The 20,517-nt window shown below is 38.0% G+C and overlaps 1 protein-coding gene and 2 long non-coding RNA genes across 3 annotated transcripts in view; 2 read left to right on the top strand and 1 right to left on the bottom strand.

Annotated features, from left to right (window-relative positions):
• Positions 1 to 20,517, top strand: part of LOC310707104 — a 213,695-nt gene that overhangs the window by 74,931 nt on the left and 118,247 nt on the right. The gene's annotated exons all lie outside the window — the stretch shown is intronic.
• LOC310707097 lies at positions 73 to 8,400 on the top strand. The gene is made up of 2 exons (XR_014526331.1): positions 73 to 1,169; positions 1,233 to 8,400. It is a non-coding gene; the product is annotated as an uncharacterized lncRNA (long non-coding RNA).
• The window catches only part of RASA2 (RAS p21 protein activator 2), a 46,949-nt gene continuing 29,412 nt past the window's right edge, over positions 2,981 to 20,517 (bottom strand). Inside the window, exons 16-24 of the mRNA XM_083503663.1 lie at positions 18,087 to 18,173; positions 17,924 to 18,001; positions 17,152 to 17,225; positions 14,252 to 14,358; positions 13,595 to 13,677; positions 10,879 to 11,087; positions 10,374 to 10,477; positions 9,899 to 10,088; positions 2,981 to 9,096 (exon numbers count right to left, since the gene is read on the bottom strand). Coding sequence (XP_083359789.1) covers positions 9,066 to 9,096; positions 9,899 to 10,088; positions 10,374 to 10,477; positions 10,879 to 11,087; positions 13,595 to 13,677; positions 14,252 to 14,358; positions 17,152 to 17,225; positions 17,924 to 18,001; positions 18,087 to 18,173 — 963 coding nt within the window. The 3' untranslated portion in view covers positions 2,981 to 9,065. The remainder of the gene's footprint in view (positions 9,097 to 9,898; positions 10,089 to 10,373; positions 10,478 to 10,878; positions 11,088 to 13,594; positions 13,678 to 14,251; positions 14,359 to 17,151; positions 17,226 to 17,923; positions 18,002 to 18,086; positions 18,174 to 20,517) is intronic.

The raw sequence follows: 20,517 nt of genomic DNA, 5'->3' as shown, positions 1-20,517 counted from the left end.
TCTGTTTAATCAGGGATGTCTTAATAACAGAAGAAAGTGAGACGAGATTGAGAGTGTGCAGAGAAAGGAGAGGATTTATAATTTTACATGAATATTTTTTTTATTATTTTGTACCTTTTTTTTTTACCCTGATCTTGCAGAACACTAAAAAAATACAATTAACTGAAATACCATCAGGTTACATTCACAACCAAATTGTCTCCCTTGTGCCTTAGTTTATGTGCCCTAGCTAAACTATCAAATTATACAGAAGTATGTATTTGAAAGATGTGTGTTAACATTGAACATTGAAGACTACATTTGTAAATCTCAATTTATTTGTATGTGTAAAAATCAATTTTTACAGGAAAACATTCCTCATAACCAATTATAATAATTAGCATGCAGAAGAATATTAACCTCACTGACAACCCAACATCAGTTACAGCTTGATATTGTATTGATTTGTTGTCTGTCTGTTTGAAGTAAACATCACACAGACCCAGTTAAGCCAGTCTGTTGGAGATGAGGAAACCTCATTTTCTGATGTCCAGCCAAACTCAATCTGGCAATTATATGTAATAAGGAAGGATACCTGAATATTTGATAGTGACAGTATTGTCACATCAGAATATAATAAAGCATCAGGTGATATACAAGCCACAAATATCTAGACTGTTTCCCAAAACTTTTGAATTTAGCTGCATAATCACAACATAGTGCCTTAATCTCCTAGATAATCTTATGACGTGGTGATTGCATCTCCTTAGACATCTACTGTTATCAGTTGTATATATCATATGCAATTTCCATGATGATACGTGTCATTATATTTCTTAATTCCACCTTCTCATATATGGTAGCCATGTTGGCCCATAATAAATTATTTTATACACCCCCCCACCCCCATTAGGGCAGTATATATCCTAGACCAATCAACATCTTACAAAAGAGTGTGCATTATTTTTTTTTAGTTCTCCAGTGCTTTCCCCCCTAAGGGTAAGCAAGGGTACACAGTACTGGCACCTTCCCTCCCCCCCATGTTAAAAGCGTGGCACTTACTGTAACAACTTCACACTGAATACCAGCACCGGTTTTTCCTTAAAAAAAAAAAAAAAGAGCACTGACCAGAACTCTTCATCAGATGAACTGGCAAAGAAAACAAAGGATGTGGAAGAAAAATGTCTGATGCTTAGAATCATAGAGTTGGAAGAGACCACAAGGGCCATCGAGTCCAACCCCCTGCCAAGCAGGCTTGAGCCAAGGATAGACCTTGCATTTACTGGGTCTTAAGATGCAATGTGGAAGGGGACTGGGCAGGATCCAACATCGGGTGGGTAGACTTCACTTTCCTCCCCCTCCCCCCGCCTCCCATGTACCACCAACATCTGCTTCAGAGGATTCCTCAACCCTTTGGAATAGATTTTGAGGACATGCATGAGGGTGGAGGTGAGGAAGGTGAAGTCCAATTGCAAAAGCCAGTACTGCTCATGCATGGGCTGTGTTGGATGCAACCCATTCCAAAGGGGCCGTTAGGTGAAGTAACTCACTTTGACTCCTACTTTTTAATTTTATTTTTTTAAAAACCGACCTCGCTGCCTGAAATTAACCTTCAGATTTATTTATTTTAAAACCCTGCCTGTATTTCTACCTACTAAGAAACTGATATGTTTTGTCCAAGGACGGAGACCCATCTGGGTAACAGCTAGATTTTATATTTTCTAATATTCTTATAAACCATTGTATATGCTGCTGCTTCCCAGAAGATACTCACCTGCCAGAGCCTCATTTGAACATCTTCTACCTCACCCCACACTCTACCATCAAATTTGTTCACTCTCTATCTAGACTGACAAAATGTTCTGGAGAACATGAAAATATGCACACGCTTTTGCAATACTTCAGTTTGCCTAGCATGGATACCGAAAAATAAGATACGTTTTATGCTGCAAGTTCAACATTTTGTAGTTTTGAGTACCTTCCCTTATTAAGACAAAGTTCCTCCCTACCCCGAGATCTTGAAGGTGATACAATGACTAAGAAGGAAACTGCCCATTTTTAAAAACAGATCTAACATTCTGTGCTATATCCACATTTAAATTTTTAGAATCTAAACACTCTCAAATGTTCATCTACATTGAAGAATTCATTTATGATTGAAGCGACTGTGTATCAAAGGCTATTTTACACCTGCAGTCCCAAATGTTTATTACATTCACAACAATTTTTAAAAGCTTTGTGTTTTTCTCACCATATCATCATCTTATTAAAGGCTGTGATTCTATATACACTTAACTGAAAGCAAGTTCCATTGAATTCAATGGGTCTTACTTCTGAATAAACTTGTTTAGGATTCTATTTGAAGTGTTTAAATATGCTAAGATACTAGAAGGGCTAACAGCTATATATTATATGCGATACCCGATAGCTCCTTTAATCCAAAGGTACTTTGTGTTTACCACTTAATTTTGTTAAAATTCCATATGAAAGACACATTTTAAAATTCTCATAGCCGTTCTTCTGGCGTACTAACTGGAACATTTAGGAATAAAAAGTTTTGGTATCTATTCTTCCAAGGAAATAAATGTTTCATTTAGGCTATACTAGCACATCTTGCATTTTTATATAAAACCACACTATTATTTTAAAGGGATTCTGTTTATCTTGATTAATATAAATGTCATGATATGGTTGCTTGGTTTATTTGAGTTGACTTTTAAGGTTATCTGTACATGACATGTAATTTGTTTATGTTACAGTCATAGTCATACCCTGTTGCATAGGTTTTCTGCAGAAGTTATATTGTATGTTAACCACCAATGTTTCTTTCAGTCAAGGGCACAAAGCATTCACAGATGCTAATATTTCCAGCCTATTTCATAAGTTGGAACAATAAGCAATTGATCAATATCTTTTTAGCATCCACTCTTTGAGAAAACCTTTATGTGTGTATTAAGTATTCAAAATGATCAATCAACATATTAAAAGTGGCTGCAACATGCAAGTTTCAAACTTTAATACTTGTGTTAAGAAAATAAAACTTTAAATAAAAATACATTCAACATTTCATCTTGACAAATTAAAAATACACTGCAAAATATACATGTCAACCACAGCTAATTAAGCAAGCAGTCTTTTTTAAAAAATCTCTAGGCTAATCCAAACAGAAACCCCTTTCAATATTTACTACCTAGTTCATACAAAACTTAATTCTGGGTTATCTACTGTATTTGAAATATAACACTGACAAAAAGAATTGCATGGACAGGGCTAGGAAGATCTTTGGCACTTGGCCACATGCTGAAAACATCGATACTGCTTCATTGGAACATGAAATATTTTTCAGTGCTGCTTTATTATTAACTGCCTTGTACTTTACGCAATGTTGTACCTTAACTTTTGAAAGTGCATTTATTCCCCATAATAGTTTTGAAGAGCTCAGGTTTAATTTGGTATAAATGTAATTTGGAGGATGATGAGCTTTATTTGCTTGAGAGCCCTCTGTCCATCTCCATGTTTTGATGAATACACAGAATGCCAGGCATGACTCACATCATCAGGTCAATGTGTTCCTTCTGCACAGCAATCCAGTATAACTCTAGCAACAGCAACTGAATAGATAAATTACTAATATGGGAGATGTGTACTAGCCATTCCTGGTAAACAGTGGGTGGTTTGCTGCTACCTATGTATAGTAAAAGGTCAATGAGGCAGGGGAATGGAGGCTTTATTAAGCACTATTCTGAACCTCTACATCCACAGAACTATGCTTGCACAAGGATCAGAAATTAATCGTGCTCTTTTAGAATAAGGCAGAAACAAAGTTACTCAAACCTTACTTCGTGAAGATATGTATACAGACAGAACTGATTAATAGGTGACCCCCATTTTCTTAATATTAACTATCCCAATTTAAGTTTACATCTTTTCAACAGAACTGTTTGCAAAGTAATGGCCCTCAATAATAAATATTATGCATTGACATGGTTCTGGTGCAATCATGGCATACACTTCAAAAAATAAAAAGGAGTGAATTATTTTAGAAATAATGTGAACAGGAACCAAAATGATTAACAGAAGCAATACAAAAAGTTTGAAGTACCTTATAGTCCAACATGTTTACCAGGGTAAATGGCTTCATCAAATGGCAAAATAGAATGACATAGTGATGATGCAACAAGTTAACACTGTAATTCAATCATCTTGACTGAGTATCAATATACTGAAAAGCCCCAGATAATTGTTTAAGTCCACCATCCCCTATATTTTCAGATGCTCAGCATAGATGCCACTGCTCACGCAGCCAAAATGGCACCAGCAGAAGAGGGAGGTATCAGTAGATTCATGGGAACTCCGAAGTTTGCAGATTACAAAAAAGTTAGCAAAAGTAATGCACAAGATTCACTGAAACAGTCCAATGAAGACTGAATATGCTTAGTGCCCCCAGGAAGAGGGGAGAGATTTGTGTGAAAGCAAGAACAGAGTAAGAATTAGTAAAAGATGATGGAAGAAGACAGAAATATAAGGTTGAGATTGTCAGGATAAGTAATTTTGAGGTTCACACGGAGAAGCTATGATTAAAATGTCCCAGTGATGAAGTGCGAACTACACATGCAAATCAATGGGAAAATCCAAGATTGTAAGGTAGCTGGAGCTGGGCACCAGTGTAGCCACCTCACCCCCCTAAGAAGAGGGAAAACATCAAAACGGAAGACCCACCCCCCACCAAATAGCCCAATATGCTATGTGAGCAGGAAATGTTGGCTTTCTAACCAAGTGGGAAATGAAAAACCAGGAAGAGGAAATGGAATGCAGTGGCTGGAAAGATGAATTGAAGCACTTCACCCTGCAACATTTTGTTGTAGGTCACATTTGTGTGATATGTAAAGGGATCCAAAAGTGATGCATGATACCAATGTCAAATCTCAGCAAGATTCTTGAATACCAAACAGCAAAATCACTTAACAGTAGGTCAGGAACACTGGTCTTTTAAGGTGGTTTATTACTTTGCCTGTTTTAAGAGACCTTACTCATATATTATTATTTTTTGATGAATCAAATAATCATCTTGCAATCTCCTAACCAAGTAAAGCATCTTGACTCCATGAAAAGTTACAGACAGTATCACTATTTGTAATGAATACAAGTGCATAATACATTTTAAAGTTACTTTGCCTATCACCAAAAATTGAAGGCACAATACCTTTAAGTTAACATTTTTAACACTCAAACCTCAAAAAGAACACCATGCCAATTTGCTTATGTTCTAGGGATGGCCACTGCGGGTTACTTCAAATCATCATTCAGGTGTACTCCAGCTCCAGGGATGGAGAACTCCCTGCTTGTGAGTGTAATTAGGCCTGCAAGGCAGTTCCCCACAAATCATGCCCACTTGTCCCACAGCTGACATATGTGACAACAGGAGTGGGGAAGGTATGGATGAAACTACTTAAAAGTGAGCTCCCAATTGTTGTTTTGCAAGTGGGGCTCCCCATCAGTGCCACTCAGCTGATTGATTCTGACAGGGAGCATCTGGCTACACTATTGGGAACTCCCTAGTGCAGCTAAAGGAACTGGGTTTCTCCAAACAGAGCATTTCCCCCTCTACAAAAGAAAAAAATACCAGTTTAAATTATTACATACAAACTGCTAATGTGGGTTGAATATTTAACACGATTTTGATTTATATATCTACTTTTAAAATTAAAATGTAACTTTTCCTATAACACATCTTTTTTGGATGTGAACTGAGGTATACCATATTCTGTTGTAAACAGAGTGGGGTGAGGGAAACTGTTAAAAATAAGGCAATATAAGAATAGAGTCGGGTACTAGTCTTAAGACTGTAATTCAGAATATAATATAGATCAGCAGGTCCATGGTTTTGGGTTGTATGGGCATATTTACCAACCTCATGATTTGTAAGATAACCCTGTGGCTGAGCTGAATTATTTCAAAAATAAAGTAATATTTTGCACTATTCCTGTAATACATTAGACTGTATTAATGAAAAGGCAAACTTCACTGTGCATGGTATTTACAAGTATGAATATTAAAATTGTTGGTTGCACATCCTTCCCATATTTGTCTATTACTTCTTTGGTACAGGTTCTCATGGTCATATTCAGATATCACAACATGATTTTATATAATGTATATATCATATCTAAAAGCACGTATGTAAAACAGGGAGTGTTATTGTTAAGTAAAAGCTGTTGGCTGTACTGCACTGCCAATGCTATTCAACTACTTGTGAATAACTTTATTAATTCATTACTGAGATGAAAGATTGTCTCAGAACACCTTAAGTGCTCAGATTACAAGGGAAAGCATAGTCAATGGCTCACCATGAAAATGCAGAACACCCCCACTTCAGTCCTTCCCTTGGAGGAACAAACCATAATCCCCAATTTAGTGTTATATCCAAACCAGAAATTGTGGCTTATTTTGCTTCAAGCAAACAATGATGTAAACTTAAAGTTCTTGGCTTATCAACTGCAGTTTGTTTCAGCACAACAAACGGCAATTTTGATTTGGATATACTTTTAAATCAGATCAGGGATTGTGGCTCGTTTTCCCTCATGCTGCAGGAGTGGTAAAGTTGGAATGATAAGCAATGACTTACCTTGATTAGCAAATTAGGCCACTGTTTAAAACTATGTACATGATTAAGAACTAATATAAATATAACTATTATTTTGTATTGATTGTACTATTTGCATTTATTTGCATCTTTATTTTTCACCAATTGAATTAAATAAAGATTAAAAGAGTGACATATGACATGATCCAACTACTACAACTGATATAGTATGCAGTTTTCACCCAGGTGATGAAACAATGATTGAATTAATAGCATTTGCATATTTCCCTATAAAAAACAGTAAAACCCACTGAAACAAGTCCCCGGACAAACAAATTGCAATGCACAATCACATCTCCAATATTTTAGTTCAATATTTTTGTTTAAACCTAGGGTGGACAAATGTGCCTTGTACAATTTTTAAAAAATGTTATCAGACAATAGTAGATTGTAGAATACGCAGGCCTGAACAGGGTATTCTGATGGAGAGCCTTATCTAGAGGAAATAATTTCCATCAGTACTTCTGGCTTTGTCCATTGCTGAATACAGAACATAGAAAGGAGAACACCTCTGATTCAGGAGTCACTGCACTTGAAATACATATATAAATTAGCTTTAGACCTCCCAATTGTTGATTCAGTTGTAATTTTCTTAGATCTGTTTGTACCTCTAGTGTTCTTCTTACATAACTTCTGTGCCATTCATTCTGCTAATCCACTAAGATCCATGATCCAAAGTACTACACAGCTAAGCCCATGGGCCCAGAAGACTTCACCAATAGCCCCCATGTTTATGGCAAACTATTTCTGAAACTCAAAAGACCTATTCAAAGCAGTTAGTGATAAGGCATGGGTATCGGCTGTTCCAAAATGACTCCCACTGGCTGCATGCAACCCTTTTGAGCATGCCTAAAGTAGCTGAGTAGATTATAAGCATTTATTTGCTGGTGCAGAAAGCCTTGTAATCTGGCTGTTGAATCCTACAGCAAGATCTTTGAATTTTTTCTTAGGCAATGCCATACTGTGAGTAATTCATGTAGTATTTTAAGCAGCTTGTATCCATTCTTCCCAATTTCTATCAATTAAAACAAATATTAACCACAACAGTGGCAAATAGCAGCCAAAAAGAAGAAAAACAAGTGTAGAAAAGTAAACTAGAACAACAATATACAAATATGTGGCAATATATCAATTTTTACAGTGCTCAGAAATTTACTCCCAATATGAGGTTTCCTAGTACCACATTCAATAATACTGATGAAAGGAAGCCTGGGGTGATATCAAGCATTAGTCATACTTAGAGCAGACCCACTGAAATCAATGGAGTTAAGTGTATTGATGTCAATGGGTCCAGCCTATGTCTTAGTTGGATACCATGTTTCTGTTCATTACATACATTTTTATCAGCCTATGATTAAAAATATATCAAGAAGGCAAGATTAAGAGTTTCTAAATGCAAATCTGAGTCCAAAACTTCACCTGGCAAGTAAAAAACTAGATATAAAAATGTTCACAAAAGCATTGTTTTAAGCCACAATAGTGATCATTCAACTGATCATAATGATTAGATACTAAAAAGTATCTTTAAATATAATCTGGGGGCAATCCAGATATTTAAAGTGCTTGGAGTGGTTTTCGAAATCAACTAGTCGCAATTGGATGTGACATATTTCCAATGTGTAATACCTATCTTTAGGGCGATTGTTTTGATTGGCAGGTCGATGTTGCTTGGTATGCACCCATAATAGTTTCCCAACAGCACGAAGTTCTTACACAGTAATTCCAAAAAAGCCCTGATTGCTAAATAAAGTACTAGTAATTGGCTATTTAAAAAAAAACAACAAAATTCAGACAGTGGTCCCATGTCACTCCATTCACTGCTCACTCCAATTGTAAACAAGATGCATAGACTCCCTGACTTGTCCTGCTTCAGTAATATCACTTAAATAACATAACATTGCTAATTATGAATGCACATTTAAAAAGTACCACTTTGTTTCTTACAAATGTCTATTGTGGATTAAGAAAGGACCATTTTAAAAGTGGCCGTGCGCTGTATATAAAGCTTCAATTCCTTTTGTTACCTGTTGGGATTTCATTGGCCAAGACTCATGGTCCACAGAATAGGTACCGATGGTTCATAAATGAAATTGATTATTATCTTGGCACACCCAAAGTCCCTTCTGCAGTGGTAGTTAATTTCCTCCCTTAGAAAGCTTATTCCTTTAGTAGTTCCTTCCAGCGCTAGAAAATTTGTTTACTTTCATCTTCTGGCACTTTTAGTTCTTTAAGCGAAATGGAACTGATGTTCCTCACCCTGCAAAACAATCAGATTCCCAAGCAAGTCTTTTCCCTATTAAATAATAAATATATTGTCTGTACACAGCTAATATCCAGGCAATGTACATTCTTAAATACTCTGAATCAGCATACAATCAGGATTTTTAAAAAGTGAAAACTACTCCAGTTTCTTCGAAATCCATTTGTTGCAGTGTGTCTTTGGTTAAGAAATTTTCCCAACAATTGGATTTTCTCTGGAAAAAAAGAGGAAAAAGAAACCATGTCTATTAGGTGATAAAAGCAGCTTAAAAATATGAAAGCATGCTAGCTCAACCCTTCTCTTTGCTATGGTCCATTTAGGATAACACACTAGCGGGAAATACCTATTTAATGCATATAAAATGGACCACTGAAGATGGAAATATTGAATGGTGCAATATGATGTGTATTACTGATTAAATGTGCTTGAAGAGTGCCGTATCTTATATTTGTGCAGCTGGTTCTTGCTGCCTAAGATTAGAATCTTACATTTGTTCCTATTTATATTTTGTTAGTTTTGGCTCAGTTCTCCAATCTGTTAAGGTCATATTGAATCCTGGGTTTGTCTTCTGTGGCATTAGTGTCTGTGGCATTCCAGCTTAGTGTCTTCAGCAAATCTGATGAGCATCCCATCAATTCCTTTATCCAAGTCATTTATAAAGACGTTGATCAACAACAGGCCCAGGATGGAACCCTTCCATTTGTCACTTTTTTCCAGGATGAGGAACCGTTAGTGAGCACTCTTGGTTTGGTCAGCGAGCCAGCCACAAATCCACCTAACAATTACCTTGGCCAGTTTCTACAGTAACCAAGAATAGCATAATTGATACAGCTTATTTATGCTAAATATGGAGATGTGTAATAGTAATGTGTCTGGGTTTGAGTCAACTATTTCTCAGAAGCAGAGCTAATTTGCATGGTTTACCTTGAGAAAAAAAGTTGGATGATATTTCAGAGTACATCTGGTTTGTCAGGAGACAGATCAACCCTAAAGGTAGAAGTACCTACAATACTTACTCACTGCCATATTTAGCACTCGATGATCTTTTCTTTCCATGTCTGTCATGATGCTCATCCAACTTTTCTACAACAGATATTATTTGCTTAAGTGTTTGAAAAGTTGCTACTGAGTCCTCAATTTTGAAATTAGAATAGTCATCCGGTTCCTTCCGCGGACCTTGATAGACTGCTATACTTTCACAAGCCTCTAAAAATAAGTACGTACAAGCAACAGTATTAGGAAGGCCTTAGTTTTTATTAAACAAAACCTGTATTCTTCTACGTGTTCAGAAGCACAAGTATATGTAACAGAAAATGGTTTTTTAAAAAAATAATTAAGAAAGAAAACTACTTTACTGGACACAAAAGAAATCTATTTGCCACTTGTTCTATAACCAATTCTCATAAACTTAACAATTTACTAAGTAATGTTTTTTCCTCCAACAGTACTATTTCTAAGAAATCAGCGCTACTTGAATTAGTATATCTGTACCTTCCATCTTCTGCAACTTTGGCATGTTGATAGCAAAAAGGGAGTAGATTCTCTCCGCTTCTCGATCCCCATCAATCTCTATTTGGATGTCATTAGGCACACCCCTGCAATTAAAAGTTTATAAACTATATACATATACATACATCTCCACCCTTCACTGTATGTTACAAACCATTCTCTAAAGCAGTTTAACACATGCAACTGGCTCCCGCCATCAATGGCATCTATTTTCCCTGATTACAATGTTGCCTGTTCCTTCCACCTGCTATCTGTGAACTAAAGGACTGGAATATATCATATAGGAAGCACACATCTCTCTAGCTACAAATCCTAGGTTAACTATTATGACAAGCGGCCTTAAACATACACACACTATTCTGCTAAGAGGCCCCTTTAGGCAACAAACATGCCAGGGACTGACTGAAATCCCAGCAAAAATAGGCAGAGACCAATCTTATTTCTATTTCCAAACAAGTATACATCTTTCTTTGCAGATGTTACTTACACAGTGCATGGCGTGCAACCTTCTGAGTTCTCTGATGTAGCCTTACAGCAAAGCCAGTTTCCATTCAAAAAAGCAGATGGATGATAAACACTCAATCTGCTTTCGTTGTATCTGCTCTTCCTACAGAGAGCTTCTATCCACTCACTAGCCTCCACACAATTATTTGCTTGCACGTAGAGTGGCTTTTCAGCATGTATCACTTGAAACATCTGAGAAAGAAAATATCCTTTTTATTCAGCAACCCACAGTTTATTCACAGGACTCCAAATAACAAGCAGCACAAAATTCTCTTCATTTGCTGTTTTATTTAGCAATTTTGTGAAATTTCTGTTCTATTGCTTAGTAGCAGGACTGCAATGCTATACCCTTCATCAGCTTAGTTCTCTCGGCAGCCACATTGTTACTTATCATGACATCCTTCCCCTTGTCCATCTCATCTTACATCATAAACCAAGAAACAGACTCAACTGTGGCAGCTACTAGTACAACAGTCATGTGACTAGCAGAAGCCCCGTTCCTCATGTACTGCAACAACTGGATCTAACAGGCGCCTTGGTGGGCAGACGAGCTTGAACAGTGTTAACATATCATATACCCTGCTTTCACAATAAAATGGCTTGCACAACAGCAACTCTCCTGCTTCTTGCGCTAACATTATGTGGGATACTGCCCCTTACCGTATTTTTCGCCCTATAGGACGCACTTTCCCCCCACCAAAAATGAAGGGGAAATCTGTGTGCGTCCTATGGGGCGAATGCAGGCTTTCGCTGAAGCTTGGAGAGTGAGAGGGGTCGGTGCGCACCGACCCCTCTCGCTCTCCAGGCTTCAGGAAGCTATCAGCAAGCCTGGGGAGCCCGCCGGAGTTCCCGCAGGGCTCCCTAGGCTGCAGATAGCAGCCTGCTGCCCGGAGCGCGGGGCGCGCTGAAGCAGAGCGCCCCGCGCTTTGGGTAGATATCCGCAGCCTAGGGAGCCCTGTGGGAGTTCCCGCAGGGCTCCCTGGGCTGCGGATAGCAGCCTGCTTCGGGCAGATATCCGCAAGCCCCCCCCAAACACTAGGTGCGTCCTATGGGCCGGTGCGTCCTATAGGGCGAAAAATACGGTATATTTCAAGCAGCAGCTCCTTCTGGAAAATAATCATTAATAGGAAGAATCAAAACAGTATTCTCAACCAAAAACCTTAACATGAAAGAAAGTGCACCCCAAATTGAACCTGCCTTGTGTTTATTAATGCCCTGTGGGCTTAAGGATGACATTGGTTGGATGGCAGCTATAAAACTAGTACAGGACTCCAAAAATGTCACTTTTTGCTATACAGACAAAAACCATTTTGGGTGGGGGTTACATTCCTGACCCCCACTCACTTTTCCGACCTCTTCTGGGCTGTGGATATGTTTGTGTGGTTGTGCACATACTGGACAAGAGTAAAATGGTCATTGCCTGTATTAATTTCCTTGCCATTGTTGTATATTTGCATATACATTTTATTGACACAGTTATCAAGTTATCAGCAGATAAGGTAATTCTTTTGCTATACAAGGACATTGTTAAGTTGTAATGTATTGACTGCATATATGAACGAAGTATTTGTGGGTACTGTTTTTCAACTATTTTGCAATTAAGCATTTGCCTTTAAGGGACCTTTGCCCTCCAAATTAGAAGTCTATTTTTAATCAATAATAGATAATTTAATAGATAATTATTTCATGTAAGCCAGTTCTTTAGTTTATTTACAAGCTTGATGTTGTCCAGTATGGATCCAGGACAACTGGCTAGGCAGTGATATGGGTATATGTATCCATCCCAACGTGTATGTGTGTGTATAGTTGGTGGATAGGTATTTGAGCAGAAATTTTGTTATCTGCAGGATAACAAATGTTATAGTTTCATGAGTTTCAATTCATAGTTTAGTAGATGCACATTTCCTGCTTAACCAGTGTTTTTAAGAAACATCTTAACCAGTGTTTCTTATTTAGACTTCCTAAATCAGGCTTCCTCAACCTTGGCCCTCCAGATGTTTTGAGATTACAATTCCCATCATCCCTGACCACTGGTCCTGCTAGCTAGGGATCATGGGAGTTGTAGGCCAAAAACATCTGGAGGGCCGAGGCTGAGGAAGCCTGTCCTAAATCTATTAACTCAGGATACTTTTCACGGTATTTCCCTCAATTATATGTTAAGTTCCATCTACAAGAGTGGAGAATCTCTGGCCTGTCCAGGCTAAATTTGACCTATATGGGTCCCAATTTGGCCAGTTTCCTCAAACCATGTTCAGCTGCCCCACAACTGGATTCTTGTGTGGAAAGTTGATCATGCAGCTGATCCCTGCAGAAAGCAGGCCAGATATTATGCCCCCCCCCCCAACATCAGCAGAAATATGATAATTTTGAGTCTGTTCATCAGTAGGGTGTCAAAGCATTGCACAATCATCATCTGATGTCATTGTTATTTCATTTAATTGACAGGATGGCAGCTCTGTGGAGCTCTCAAATTTGGCCAATGAGAGATAGGGGAGATAAGAATTTGGCCTGCCAGCCAGTTTAGGTTGCTCAGTTCTGATCTACAATATGGTTGATAAATGTTTCAAAAAGATGGGGGCACTGCAAGTAAATATGATAATTATATAATGTTATTTTCCAAGAACAAATGCCCTGTGGAGCAGTTAGCTTAAAAACTAAGTGTATTCTTAACTAATATTTCAAAACTAAATCCAGCTTACGTTTTTCCTGTTAAAGGCATTCTCATCAAGCTTTTCCACTGCAAGGATGTTTTTGATTGGAATGGTGTAAATAGGATCTTTATCTGTGTAAATAAGAATGAGTAAATTGGTACAAACTATAGAAAAGAAAACTATTGATTAGGATAATGCTGGAGACAAAATCTTAGTAGAATTTGGAACTGAACTCTGGCATTCCATTTTTCATTTCCTATGGAGCAAGTGCAGTAGAAAAAGCATATGCCTGCCAACTCTATTATGGTTAACACATATATGCAAGTGCCTCTTTTAGGTAAGAAAGTAAGCAGGCTTGGATAGGACTTTTTTTCAGCCAGAACTCCCAAGAACACAGTTCTGGCACCTCTCAGGAGGGCACCATTGCCATCATAAGAGAACAAGGGAGGCGTTCATGGTGAGTTCTGGCACCTCTTTTTCTAGACTAGCACTGGGTTTGGAAATACGAGTTGGAATTTAAAAATACCTTCAAGATATAGAAGACAACATATTTTTACTACTTTATACCACTTTGAACAAAAAAAGGATTCTGTTTTAACGAATTCATTTAATTATCATAACGAAAGAACAAAGTCTGCACTGTAGATAAATAGACCACATCCTGTAACTTAAAATGCTGAAGTTGCAAATAAGCAGCACTAATACCTTGTTGCTTATGATAAGTGAGCTCTCTATCTGTCAAACAGAACCAACGCTTTTTGAAATTCTTTTTCCCAATACGTGTTCTTCCTTGTGCTCTTTTATACATTTCCCTGTGAATAGAATACAAAGGATTATTAAGCAGAAACCTTCAAAATGCTTCCCATAGAGTTCCCAGTTGCACTTACACACAGGTCCTTCAATCTGCCTACTCATTATGCAAAAAAATACTTATCCAATTATGCTCAAACCACTCCACAGATTCAGATATCCAAACATCCAGAGTTTGCCAACTTCCTTACTTTGTGCTTTGGTGGCCAGCAGTAGCCATTTGGGAGCAGAAACCATGCAGGAAGCAAGCTCAGACAAATCAGGGAGCAGGAGAGACTGAACTAATCAGTTTTTCCTTTGTCTGTCTTTTACTGGTAGGCTGCAGCAATTTCAGGAAGAAACCATGATGAGAGTTGGGACAAATCCTCCAATTAGAAATGTTCCCATAGGAATCAATGGAAATTGTGGACTCCTTAAACAAACGCTCACCTAACAAACAATTTCCAGGGAATGCATTGTGTTTGGTAAGGGGACCTGCGTGTCCTTACAAGCAATATAATAATAATAATAATAATAATAATAATTTTGTTATTTATACCACACCCAACTGCCTGGTCTCACCAGCCTCTCAGGGTGGCTTACAGCATATATCAAAACGTAATAAAACATCAGACAGTAAAACTTCCGGATACAGGGCAGCCTTCAGATGTCTTCTAAAAGTTATGTAGTTCTTTTATCTCCTTGACAGGGAGGGTGTTCCACAGGGAGGGCGCCACTACCAAGAAGGCCCTCTGCCTGGTTCCCTGTAACTTCACTTCTTGCAGTGAGGGAACCAGCAGAAGACCTTCAGAGGAGGACCTCAGTGCCTGGGCTGAACAATGGGGGTGGAGACGCTCCTTCAGGTATACTGGGCCAAGGCCGTTTAGGGCTTTAAAGGTCAGCAGAAACACTTTGAATTGTGTTCAGAAACACACCGGGAGCCAATGAAGATCCATTAGGACCAGTGTTATATGGTCCCTGCGGTCACTCCCAGTCAGTCACCAGTCTAGCTGGCGCATTCTGGATTAGTTGTACAGTGGTGCCTCGCAAGACGAAATTAATCCGTTCCGCGAGTCTCTTCGTCTTGCGGTTTTTTTGTCTTGCGAAGCACGGCTATTAGCGGCTATTAATGTCTTAGCGGCTTTAAGAAAAAGGAAGCAAGCCCATAGGGAAATTCGTCTTGCGGAACGACTCAAAAAACGAAAAACTCTTTCGTCTTGCAAGGCATTCGTCTTGCGAGGTACCACTGTAGTTTCTGAGTCACCTTCAAAGGTAGCCCCACGTAGAGCGCACTGCAGTAGTCCAAGCAGGAGATAACCAGAGCATGCATCACTCTGGCAAGACAGTCTGCAGGCAGGCATGGTATCAGCCAGTGTACCAGGTGGAGCTGGTAGACAGCTGCCCTGGACACAGAATTGACCTGCGCCTCCAGGGACAGCTGTGAGTCCAAAATGACTCCCAGGTGCGCACCATTCAGGACCAGGGAGTCCCACACACCTGCCCGTCCCCTGTCCCCCCAAAACAGTACTTCAACCTCAGGATTCAACCTCAGTCTGTTATATAGTTATAACACTAAGTGGACCACCATTTCTTTGTCAGAAATTGACCAATTTATAGTTGAATATGAGACTTTAGTAGGACACAAAGTTGAATAAAAAACCCCAGAACTATTAGGAATAAATATGATTTAGAATCCAGAAAGACAATTTTTAAGTGTATAAAAAGAAAAAAGATCCTGTTTTTTCTTATTTATTTAATGATTGGTGTAAAAAGAACATACCTAATTTATTTGGTTATACTGACAGCATCAAGAATAATATACAGAAATAAACTGAGACCACACGTGATACCAACTGTAAGTGAGTGAACTGACAAAATGTGGGGATTTGCACTAATGGAAAAATTGGTATATTATATAAGGAAGGGAGAGAACAGCAGAATATTTTATAATAAAAACTGAAATCCTTGACTGATAGTATAAAGAAGTCTTTCAGTATCCAATAATAAAGGGTGTTTTATGTTACACTGAATTATAAACATTTAACCTTTGTATAATGCAAGGATATCTTAAGACACTGGATTTTGAGTTTAAGGGTAGGATTCATCTAATGAAACCTGTCAGCGGAACCACTGTGTTTCCCCTGCACCTCTCCCCACATCTCCCATAATTATTTATTGGGGTCAAGAGAACCCCAGAACAACATGCAGAGGGAGGAGAGATTGTTCTGTCTAGCAAGCTAAAATCGTTGTGCAGACAAAATGTTCATCATAGCACAACACTGAATTCTACCCAATGATACTGAATTATAGTAAGCATATATATTAAAAATATGGAAATATTTATAATGGTATAAAGGGCACGTTTATGTATAGTTGTTATAGTAATATTTTAAAAATAATTTTCACTTATGCTCAAAGTTCACGATGTAAGATGAAGAAAACATTTTTATTATTTCTCTTTCCCAGACTTGCTCACATCATTCCACTTTAAAAAGTAAATGCAAGGTGGTTGTTGCAGCTCTGCAAGTTCTTCCCAACCATCAATTTAAGGTTAAGTATGCTACAGGGTGATTAACTACAATAACTATCCTCTTCTTGCAGGAATCTTGTACTGATAAAAGGGGTATTTTCTATACAATGGTAATCTGAGCAAGAAATTGTGTACATATTTAAGTAGGCTACTGCCTCAGAGAGAGTTGGCACTTAAGAAGTCAGGGAAGCAAAGGTTCTAGGCTGGAACTAGTTCAAAGAGATGACAAAAATAATGTATTCAAGCAAAACACTTGTCAGTATACAGTACTTTGTACTTCAGTTACCCTTCTTTTAGATGAATCGACTCGCTCATGACACTTGGCTCTTTAGTTTCAGTAGATGATACCTCATCTAAAAACTAAGAGAGAACATGTTAAAATAATGTGAATTGTTTTCCATACACAACTGTAGAAGCTTTTTAAAAAATCAATATACATGAAATTTGAGGCGGTTGCTGATGACGGAGGTAGGAGAGAAAAGAACTCTGGGAGGCAGGCTTTTCTCTCCGGCCTAACAGATCAGATCGTTTCCCCCCAGCTTTCATTGATCCTTCGTTAAGCTAAGTTCTTCTACTTTCAAATAGAAGAAAGTAGAACATGGAGACCATGTTAAAATAATGTGAATTGTTTTCCATACTTAACTGTAGAAACTTTTGTAAAAGCTTTTTAAAAAATCAATATACATGAACTCTAAGCTAACCTAAGTTAATTTACAGTTCTAAGATGTTGTTTCTGTATTTTACCTTCACATTTGATCTAAAATATTGCATCTTAAAAACATTTCTGCCATTGTACTTTAGCAAAACAAGTGTGCACGTGAGGGGTACAGGGTGGCATTGTGCAGTAAACAGAGGATTAGACTTGTACCAGGAAGATCTGGGTTCAAACCACTAGCCAGCTGTAAGCAACTGATTTGCCCATCTATTGATCTAACCTACCTCACAGTTCTGTTGTGTATATCAAAAGGGATAGCCTCCAAGTACAGTTCCTGACATCCTTGGAGGAATGCAAGAAAAAAATGGACTTTAACTAAAATAATGTGTATATAAAAAAATACCTTTTTGACAGCTTCAATATATGCCTCTTCCTGAAACATTTTGAAAAATTCACACATAAATGTCTCCTTGAAGCTTGACTAAAAGAGAGAAAATTGAAGTGAGTAAACCTTAGCAATTAAGATACCAGAAGCAAAACAAAAGAATAAATAATCAGGTACTTACTAGCTTGCTTTTAGACAAACTTCCCCAGCTCCCCAGCGTCTGAATGGCTTTTGATATAAGGGTTAATGTTCTAGATGTCTGTGCATCCTAAAAGAAACAGATAAGAAACAGGTAAAGTTGCCATTTTACTGGTGTCATAGTATTGTTTTAGGTCCCTGCTATAAAAAATTTTTTCAGGCAAGTCAACACAGACATGCACATGTGACATGTATTTTAATATGTGATTTTATAATGTAAACATTTTTTTAAATGATCTGATTTACATTTTGAATCTTGGGTCACCTTGTTTTTAACATCTGATTCTATTATTTTTAATAGAATTTATAATTAGAATTTAATTTATATTTTATGTAAAGCACTTAGAAACTTGATGATTAAATTGTACATAAATCTTGTTAAATAACTAATAGTATTACAATGAAAGAACATCTACCAAGTACTTTACTGCACAACTGCCACATGGCAGCTTTCATATAAGCAGCATGGAGATGGACACAGCATGAAGCAGTGTTTTGCAGACTCCAACAAATTTTCATGGGCACAAGGGCCTTTGATACAAGCAGAAGCCCCTATTAATAGAAGTGGCACAGCATGGGGGAAGGCTATAATTTTTGCCAATGCTCCTGCAGCTCCTTGTGCACCTCCCATACTGTTCTGGAAGGTCTTCAATCATTCAGAGCGGATTTATTTGGGAGGGCATGAGCAGCAGGTGAAAATGTCCCCCCTCTGTTACTAGGCAATGAGAGTGTTATTTCAGTGAGCAGAAGTCCCCTCATGAGAGGTACTGTTTCAATCTATTAGTAGATAAAACATCTTACATTATAGATTCTGGTTCTACAGTTTGATATGTCTCCACCAGACAAAAAGAGCTGTACTTTATTGCTTAAAAGGAGCCAAGGTTTTACAGAAATATTCTACTTCATTTATTTATGAAAATGCATTTAAAAGATGTATATACCAGTTCATTGCAATAAAACCTTTAAGTGTTTTACATAAATATCCATATTTAAGATGTTAAACATTTGTGCTAACTTTACAATACACAGACCTATATAATCTGACACTGAAACATTTCACTTATTTGAATATTTAAAGGCTATGCCCTAACATAATCTTTGAATCAGAGACTGAGCAATATTGTTTTGCTCCAATTCATGTAACTAGCTGAATATTTATTTTGTAGCAGAATAGCGTCTTGAATTAAATCCAACATTTCTATTAATGCCCCTTTTGAACGACTGGATGCTACATGAAGGAATGTATTTCGACCTCACCAAACCACATAGTTACCTAAGGACACAGCAGTGCCACTTCTATGACATTAAGTCTCTCCTCTTTTGCTAACAAGGACCAGAATCCTAAGAGGAGGTATGAGTGATAGGGAGCAGTGACAGGCGAAAATGAGTACAGTGGATACATGGTGTGCTGGTAAGAAGTGGGGAGCATAGAAAGGACATTGCTCCAAGAACATGGAACCAGGAACTACATGCAGTGGTGCAGAAAATGTTTTGGAAAAATGTTTTGTGTCATAAGTTCATTAGTAACACTGAATGGATGCCAATTGCAAACACAGTATTAGGCAAGTTTGGCAGGTTCAAAGTTGTAAATAATGTTTTACAGGTAATTAACTCTAACATTGTCTTTAAATCTTGCAAGAAAAATGTCTACATAACAATAGATATTAAGTGTGCATTAATTTCTCCCCTCAAATATTTGTGGTCAAATGCTTTGTGGCATATTGGGGGGGGGAGGAATGTTAACTTTTTTTGCTCTGTTTACTAAATTGCAAGTGAAGCAAACACAATAAATTAGATCACTCTTTGGAGCATCAGAAAATGTTTCTGATGCAAGTTAGCCTATGCAACGTGAATAGGAAAAACTTCCCATTCAAAGTTTTCCAGAAAACACATGTCACTGATTACATGAACAGTAGCTATAGCAGTACTATTCAGTATCCTTTAATTAAGAAACTACACTGCCATAAAGCAGGGGTAGGCAACCTAAGGCCCGTGGGCCACAAGCGGCTCACAGGGGTCATTTAACCAGCCCCCAAGCCACCCCCAACCTGAGCCGCCCACTTGGTGAGTCCCTGCGCGCTGCGCTAAACTGGCGCAGCGCCTTGCTTCTGCGATGCCAGAAATCGCATCTGCGCAGACGCCGGAAATTGTAGGCACACGCGCTCACACACGCGTGCAATCTGGCCCACGGAAGGATCTCCACTGGAGTGAACCAGCCCAGGCGATGTAAACCTTGCCGACCCCTGGCCATAAAGAGTATATTGATTTATAATAGCTTTTCCATATGTTTAATATCTTAGACCCAAGTAGTTCACTCCACTACTACTTCATAATCAATGTTGCAAAACTGATGCCTTTGAATACTGTTGCTGGGACTCACAAATGGGAAAAAAGGTTGTCATGGGCTTCCCATA

Source organism: Podarcis liolepis, assembly GCF_965112155.1.
Source record: "Podarcis liolepis genome assembly, chromosome: 5".
NCBI lineage: Eukaryota > Metazoa > Chordata > Lepidosauria > Squamata > Lacertidae > Podarcis > Podarcis liolepis.
Note: the sequence above shows the minus strand (reverse complement) of the source record. Positions and strands in the feature narration are given on the sequence as shown.